Genomic DNA, 8,645 nt, shown 5'->3' on the forward strand with positions numbered 1-8,645 from the left:
TGGGTGGCTCATGCTTCTTCGGAAGGGGCGCTGAGCAGCGTGCTGTGGCAGGGCATCTAGCCTGGGGTGGGGTGGGGGGGACAGACCCGCCCCAGAACAAGAGCCCCGACTCGACTCGCGGGCCGATTTCGCTTTCGCTCTGAGTGTGGTGAGTGCGGCGGGCCGGTCCCGGAACCTCGTACGGGCACTCCGAGAGTTAATTCGAAAGCGCCATCCGCCCCCCCGGGGAACGATCGACGCACGTGTCCTTGAGAAGCTCTTGTAGAGACAGAGAGAGAAAGCAAGAGACACCGTCCTGGGAAAGTCCTGCTGGGTCTCTAGACAATTATAAAAATGTGTCCCCCAGAGTCAGTTTTCCAACCACCTCACCTCCAGCGTCCAGCTGTCCCTGCTCAGTGCCGGCCCAACATGTGTCCATCACGCTGTAAGTAGCCCAGGGCTGGGGACCAGGGTGACAGGATCAGGGAAGGCAGCCTGGGAAAGAGCAGACAGAAGCCCTGGACTCGCTAAAGGAGACTTAAGGGCGGTGGGCAACTGCAGGCCAAAGGAAGGAAGACCGGAAGGAGGGTTTTGCTAGATCTCCGCTGCACCTGCATGGTCTCCTCAGTATAGAACAGCCTGCGCCCATTATGCCCATCTCACGGAAGAAAACTAAGGCACAGCCTTGGAGGTAGAGTAAAGAGAACGCAGCTCTCTAACAAGATTTGCGGAGTCTTGCTCCATCTGTCAGCCCCGAGGAAAGGGCTGAAACATGGATGGAGGGAGAGGTCAATACCCAGAGAAAATGAATGGCAAAGATGGCCAGAATGGCTGGAGAGAGAGGCAGGCCAAACCAGGCTGACAAGCTCGACTTACGCCCCCCTCCCCTCATTTCCCTTTCAGGCCTCCTCTTTTTGGCCATCCTTGTCCTCCTAATCCACCTCAGTTTGGCCAGGGCCACACCAGTCTCCAGACCTGCCCAGTGTCTTGACCACTCCAAAAACCTGCTGAGGACCACCAAGCTCATGCTAGAGAAGGTAAGTTTCTCCTGTCCTTCTGGCTTGGAAGTTCCTCTGTTGAAAGGACTTCTAACCCATCTGGTGTCTGCTGGGAACCCGCAGTTCATGGGTAGCTGACAGGAGCGGTTGAGGAAACGTTACCAACCTCGCAGATGTTATCTAGAGGAAACTGTGTCTCCAGAGAAAGAAAGGATGGTAATAAATTATAACGGCATCAGCTCGGGCTGTGTCTACACAGAGGAAAGTGGCTAGTCGCTGGGCCCCTCCCAGCCTGCCTGCGGGTGTGGCATTGTGTCAGGAGCTCCCAGCTTTTGCTTCACTGGAGGTTGAGACAGTCACTGGATGCGATCTCTGTGCTTCTCAGGCTGTAAAGATGAATTAGATTGTCTCTCCCTCTGCTCACCAGTGTCCAACACTGGGACGCAGTTCTTCGTTGGATGGACACGTCTCGGGAAGGGGTCGTGTCCAGCCTTCATTTTTCTGGGGCACGTGTGATCCAGTTTGATTTCTAGCTCCGTGTGTTTTTCTCAGGTTTCGTGTTTGAATGCAAAAATATTCTTTTCTGCTGTAACATTGCCATGGTTTTCTCTCACTTTTGCTACAAAATCTACAGTAAGTGATAATGTGTTCAAGATATCCTGGAGCTGCTAGGGCTGTGACTCCGTGGTAGAGCTCTTACTTAATTATGAATGAGGATTCCTGTTCCAACCCCAACAGGGCATTCACTTATAAGCACATAGGAACAGAGGAGGGAGGGCAGAGGGAGGGAGGGAAGGAGAGAGGAAGGGAGAGAAGGAGGGAGAGAGGGAGACTCCTTCCTTCTTTCTGCTGTGTTTTTTAATCTTTCTTAAGGATCTTCTAGCTTGTTACCTTATGAATATCCCAAGATATGTTCCATTCCACAGGCCCTTTTTTTGAGAATTCCTTCAAATCTTTCATAATGTGCTGCCAATTGTTCCTCAACACTCAAGGAATCTTGATTAACTGGGACCTCCCAGGCAGAAGAGATGGCTCAGTGGTTAAGAGAGCTGGCTGCTCTTCCAGAGGACCTGAGTTCAGTTCCCAATATTACCATGGTGCCTCACAACTCTCTGTAACTCTAGGCCTAGGAAACCTGTCATTTTTCTGGCCTCCAAGAGCAGTGTGCCCACATGGTGGTACACAGATATACACGCAGGCAGAATACTTGTACACGTGAAATTTAAAATGTAAGAAAAATGGCTCCCGAAGGAGTGCCTGCAGAGATGAGTGACCTTTTTTCCTAAGGTGAGGTTTGAAATGGAGGCATTAGAGGAGTTCAAAGTTAACTAGATGCTCCGTGGAAAAAACCACTCTCCTGCTCCCAAACAACTGTGCTGCAGATCCAGACACTGCAGAATTCAGTCTTGTCTTCATTTGGGTTACTGTTGCTACCTGGTTGAACTTGGAACCTAGTAGAGCACATCACGGCCCTTCTTTGTCACATCCCTAGTACCATAATCGAGTGGTAAAATGATCTCAGCCTTCAATCAGAAAGCTGTTGACTTCTTAATTTGTTGTGTAATTCTGCTCATCGATGTTTTCCAGCACACTGGGGGTATGAGACAGTCCCTGTGCACTGTAAATTAAAGCTCAAACAGTCTTTAGGGCTTGGGAGCTTGTTACAGCCATCAAGCTGGGACTTTAACAGGTCCCCTTTAGAAGTTGTACTTGAAAAAGATATTCATACTACAGCACAGCTGCTAGGCAAAAGGGAAACAACAAGACTCACCGGAAGCAAGCATCACAGTGTGGTGCTGATGCTGATTAACACAGCCTGCTGCAGCGTTCCCTTGGTGTTCAAAATATCCTGCTGGCAAACAGCCTAGGCAAAGGGGGAGGGGAAGGGAGGGGAGGGGAGGGAAGGGAAAGGAAGGGAGGGGAGGGAAGGAAAGGGGAGGGGAAGGGAGGGGAAGGGAGGGAAAGGAAGGGGAGGGAAGGGAGGGGAAGGGAGGGGAAGGAAGGGGAGGGAAGGGAGGGGAAGGGAGGGGAGGGGAGGGGAGGGAAGGGGAGGGAGAATGTAGGTAGCCTGTTTCTTCTCATCTTATGAAGAGTCTGAATTTCCTACAGGTCAAAGAATTGAAGGCTTAGGGTAACAAGCTCTGGTCCTGCTCATACCCTGGGGTGCCAACCTCAGCTATCTTGTAGAGAGTAACACCTTAGCTTCTCTCTATGGTTTTCACAGGCCAGACAAACTTTGAGACATTATCCCTGCACTCCTGAAGACGTTGATTATGAGGACATCACAGTAGATAAAACCAGCACACTGAAGGCCTGTTTGCCACTGGAACTAGCCAAGGTACAGAGGTCTTCCCCACAGAAATCACACAACACAATTGAGAATGTGCGCCAAACCTAAGCTGTCTCCAAACACTTCCATGTAGCTATCAAAAGTGAGATTTTTGAAAGAAAAAAAAAGTAATAACAATGTGAATGCTTCAACAAGCTGAAGGATATGCTCAATAACTATGAGATGGCTGTGGTGGTATATACCTTTAATTCCAGCACTTGATGGGTAGAAGCAGCTAATCTCTGTTAAGTTAGAGGCCAGCCTGGTATACATAGTGAGTTCCAGGCCAGCCAGGGTTACACAGTAAAAGCTTGTCTTTAAAAGAAAAGAAATATGGGGCTGATGAAGCTGTTGTAAAGAGCTTACTGTACAAGCATAAGGACCTGAGTTCAGATGCCTAGCACCACAGAAAAGCTGGGTGTGATGGCTCCACATATAGCCTCAGCGCCATAGTGAGCAGAGACAGGAGGATGCCTGGGACTCATTGGCCAGCTAGTTTAGCTGAATCACTGAGTTGCAGTTCAGTGAGAGACCCTGTATCAGAAAAAATGAGGTGGAGAGGTGACTGAGAAAGATGCCAAAGCCACCTTTGGCTTCCACCAGCACACACTAGTCTACATATATAGACTACATATAGTCGCACAGAAGTCATGATGGTGAATTTCATCATGCTTCTTACCGCAATGAAAAGTTAGTTTGAGATAAAATATCAGAGAGATTTATACTAAGAATTAATATCCTCGGTATATATTTTTCCTCTAGAACGAGAGTTGTCTGGCTTCTGGAGAGACTTCTTCCATAACAGTAAGTAAGCAAACGAAAGGTTCCTTCCCCATGACTGATTCATCATATTGATGCCGTCTTATTCTTTCCTCTAGAGAGGGAGCTGCCTGCCCCCCGAAAAGACTTCTTTGATGATGGTAAGACACACAACACTTCCCTCAATTGTAGCAGCGGGATGCATTTGAGGAAATGAGTTTTTCATTTCAATGGTTTCTTTCCCATTTTGTCCCTTCACCTAGACCCTGTGCCTTAGTAGCATCTATGAGGACTTGAAGATGTATGGGACAGAGTTCAAGGCCATCAATGCAAAGCTTTTGGATCAAAATCAGAAGCAGGTCGTTCTGGACAAGAACATGCTGGCAGCCATTGATGAGTTGATGCAGGTAAGGCATCTCCCTATCAGTGCTGGCTCTTTTTCATGGTGAAGATAGGTCCTTGATGCGATACAATAAAATCAGCCTTTGCTGGCTCGATCTGAAGAGACCACCCTCCCACCCCCGAAAAACCTTGCAAGACATCTTGCTAAGACAGCCTTGAGGGAACCCTCTATTGGGGCAAATGCAAGCAGTCTTCTACTTGTTGGCCTTGTGCTACCCACTGGGCTCTTTACAAATGGTTTTTCACACACCATCCCCATGACAAGCAAATAAGGTCTGTACAAAGGAGGACACTGATGCTTATCTGAGATCATACAGCCTGCAAGAGGCAGAACTCGGGTCCCCTGAAAAAAAGGGTCATTTGATTGTTTTTTAAATAATTTCTTCTCTTAAGGATCCAAGATTAGGATGTAGAGACAGTCTAGTGACTAAGAGCACTAGATGTGCAACCATAAGGACTTGAGTTTGGCCAGAGGCAAATATGCAACAAACCGCATGTGGTCTTGAACCAGCCAATCACTTCAAAGAGTGGACACAGGCGGATCACCTGAGGTGTTCTTGCTTCAAGCCTAGCCATGAAATCTCCAGGTTCAGGGAGAGACCATGCCTCAAAGGAATAAGATGGAGTAACATAGGACCCCCTTCTCTGGCTTCTGCATGTTGTAGGCACAGGTCATATATCTATTATATGTGCACATGAATGTATGTGCATATAACACACAAACATACACTTGTACACATGTTCTTTTTTTAAAAATGCAGAATGGACGCTCAAAGGGCTGTAAATATATCCAAATATTATTAGGGAAAACAAGAGGGGCTGGTGCCCAGTTATAATATTGAACCAAACTGTGAACAAAATGAAAAGCCATCTATCATCTAGGGAAATCCACAGTGTTACTCCTTTGTGGGAGCCTGTTATACGATGCTGGTACAAAACATAGAAATATGCACACTAGAGAGTCGAGTGCCATGGTAACCAGGGCGTGGGATGAAGACATGTTCAGAAGTCACTGTCTGAAAAGCAATTGCTTTCTTTTTCATTTCATATATACTGTCTTGGTCATGGTTTCTATTCTTTGATAAAACATCATGATCAAAAGCAAGTTGGAGAGGAAAGGGTTTATTTATTTCATATTGTAGCTTGTAGTGAGTTCATCATCCAGGGAAATCAAGGAAGGAACCAATGCTGAGGCTGTAAAGGAACACTGGGTACCAGCTTGCTCAGCTTGCCTTCTTATAGCACTGAGAACCACCAGTCTGGGGGGAGCTGGGCCCTCCCACATCAATTATCAATCAAGAAAATAACCACAGGTTTGCCCACAGGCCAATCGGTTGGAGGCGTTTTTCCCAGTTGATGTTCTCCTCTTCCAAAATGACCTTAGCATGTGTCAAGTTAACATAAACTAGCCAGTACATTATATGTTGCCAGATTACTTATTTGAAAGACAGCGACATTTATACAGGTGTCAACCAATCTCCCATACAGGAAATTGTGATTGATATTGCATATGCAAGACCAGAAGTAAGGTGATTTGGGAAGTAGAAAGGTCTACCAGGATCTCGACAACTGTGCTCACCAGGTTAATTCCTGTTTGCCTGTTTGTAAAATGGGGTGACTTTACACACTCTACCTCTCCCTTGGGATTCTGTGAGGAGCAAGCAAGACCATCAAGCTTCATATAAACCTAAGTTCTTATTCTATGTCACCAAATCAGAAGGGGGCTGGGAATGTGGCTCAGGGGCATAGTGTTCTACCAAATCCAAAGGAACGAGTGGGAAACACGCTGCTGCTTGTTTATCTAACACAAATAGTGTTTCTATCACAAGCAGGTCTGTTACTGATAGAGTTCTAATCAACAGACCACCTCCGCCCCTCTTCTCAAAGGACTGGGCTTCTTATAACCTATAAAAAGTAACTAGCTACAGCACAGATGCCAGCTCTGAGACTCTTAGCTTCTGTAAGACAGGCCCTAATGAGGACTTTTCTGAGCCATGTGGGGGTCTTTTCATTAAAGGCGTAGGTGTGCTTGCAAAAGAACATTTCTCCCCTCTGTTCCTACAAGAACAATGCACCCGGGGAGTCGTGGGATGGGTCTAAGAATAAGAGGGAGTAGGCTGCAGGCGCTGGACTGTGAATTGACTTCACCCATTTTTGCAGACAAATGTTTTCATTTTGAAATTGTACAGATGTTATGCTTGGCATTTTCTTTTTAGGCTCTGAATCTCAATGGTGAGATTCTGCCCCAGAAACCTTCCGTGGAAGAAGCAGATCCTTACAAAGTGAAAATTAAGCTCTGCATCCTCCTTCATGCTTTCAGCATCCGTGCTGTGACTATCAACAGAGTGATGAGCTATCTGAATGCCTCCTGAAAAGCTCCAGTCCCTCCCACTTAGTGCCCTTTTTACAAAATTATGAACCAATGAAATTTTAGTAAGAGGTGGGTTGAGAACCAGGAAGTCTTGGTCTGGTTGAACTAAAGCTCCTGGCACATTCTCACAGCCCTTGCAAAGGTGGCACAGCTACCTCAGCATGGTCCCTCAGTCACGCCTCTCGTATTTACTATGCACATTGTAAGTTTTCATGAAAATCCTCCTAAGAAGAGAAAATGTTCTCCCAAATGTGTCAGCAGTAGAGCAAGAACTGATAAGCTATTATTTTTGTATTTATTGTTATATTTTATTTTCATGAAAGTATATGACCTTATTTATATTTATTTATGTTCTATTTATTATAATATTTCTTATCAAATGAATTTGAAACATTCAACTATTATGTGGTTCTAATAAAGTGATGCAAGCATTTCACACATGTTCTTGAAGTATTTATTTTTAATTTATTTAAACAGAATCTCACTGTGTAGACCAGACAGAGATCAGGCAGCCTCTGCCTTCTGAATGCTGGGGTCAAACTTGTGCACCACTACACCTAGCTAATTGGAGTACTTAATGTTCTGAGATATATTGAAGGAAAACTGTCTTCATTTGCTCTCTTGGCTGTGATAAACACCATGACCAAAAGCAACTTGGGAGGAGGAGTCATTTCAGCTTACAGTCTATCACCGAGGGAAGTCAGGGCAGGAACCTGGAGGCAGGAACTGATCCAGAGAGGATGGAGGAGTGCTGCTCACTGGCTTGCTCTCCATGGCTTGCTCAGCCTGCTTTCTTATACAACCCGGGACCACCAGCCCAGGATTGGCACTGCCCATAGTGTGCTGTGTCCTCCCCCATCAATTAAGGAAATCCCCAACAGACTCGCCGAAAGGCCAATCTGAGGGAGATGAGTTCTCAATTGAGGCTCCCTTTTCCCAGATGCCTCTAGTTCACGTCAAGTTGACCAAAAAAAAAAAAAAAAATCTAACCAGTGCAAAAATTCTGATGAAATTTGAACAAAATGACCTCACAAAGGTAGCCACAACAGGGGTGGGGAGATGGCTCAGCAAGTAATGTGTTCATCAAATGTGTGATAATTGGGGCTCAGATCCCCAGCACTCAAGTAAATACTGTGTGGCCATGATAGTCCACCTGCAATCCCAGTGCTCAGAAACAGGAACATCAGAGCAAGCTGGCTGGCTTGACCAGCCCAAATGATAAGCTCTAGGTATTTTGAGAGACTATGCCTCAGTTTATAAGGTGGAGAATGATGAAGGAAGACACTTAACATCAACCTCTAATCTGCACACCCATGTGCCTGCACACACCCATGCATCCACACACATTTGAACACATAACACAATCACACATCACAGATACATACATGAAAAAATGGCCATAGTTTCACCTCTTGAAGGCAACCAAGGGCAACATCAATAGCTTGTAATATTTTGGGAGTATCTTGCTTACTAATTTTTAAAATACTGATTTCCATGATGGAGAGTTGTGACTATAGACATACCCTCTACTTTGCTTGTATGAATGGAGTGTATTTTGTCGAAATCTTTTATGAATGAAATTTGGCAATACCTATTCAGAATCTTAAAATACTTGTTTAGACCTGTAACCTTCATAATTCTGTTTAATGAAATTTATACTGAAGAAATTATTAGATATCTGTACAGATTATGTACAAATATGTTGAATACAGAATGATTAATAGTGAATTAACCTGAAAATAAACTAACTTTTACAAAACAGGATGAATTAAGTGGTAAACTTCTAGTTCTCTGTTGCTATGTGTGG

General features: G+C 45.4%; 1 protein-coding gene across 1 annotated transcript; it reads left to right on the plus strand.

Moving 5' to 3' along the window:
• Positions 1-296: 296 nt before the first annotated feature.
• Il12a (interleukin 12A) lies at positions 297-7,155 on the plus strand. Its single transcript, XM_036191438.1, has 7 exons — positions 297-424; positions 883-1,016; positions 3,202-3,315; positions 4,069-4,110; positions 4,185-4,226; positions 4,329-4,472; positions 6,684-7,155. Exons 1-7 carry the CDS (start codon positions 334-336, stop codon positions 6,837-6,839), a joined length of 723 nt encoding a protein of 240 aa, XP_036047331.1. The 5' UTR covers positions 297-333; the 3' UTR covers positions 6,840-7,155.
• The last annotated feature ends 1,490 nt before the right edge of the window (positions 7,156-8,645 follow it).

Source organism: Onychomys torridus, chromosome 6 (genome assembly GCF_903995425.1).
Source record: "Onychomys torridus chromosome 6, mOncTor1.1, whole genome shotgun sequence".
NCBI lineage: Eukaryota > Metazoa > Chordata > Mammalia > Rodentia > Cricetidae > Onychomys > Onychomys torridus.

Coding starts and splice junctions, on each gene's coding strand:
- Il12a (XM_036191438.1), top strand. CDS start 334: ATGTGTCCCCCAGAGTCAGTTTTCCAACCACCTCACCTCCAGCGTCCA. Junction 425..882: donor CAACATGTGTCCATCACGCT/GTAAGTAGCCCA, acceptor TTTCCCTTTCAG/GCCTCCTCTTTTTGGCCATC. Junction 4,473..6,683: donor CCATTGATGAGTTGATGCAG/GTAAGGCATCTC, acceptor TTTTCTTTTTAG/GCTCTGAATCTCAATGGTGA.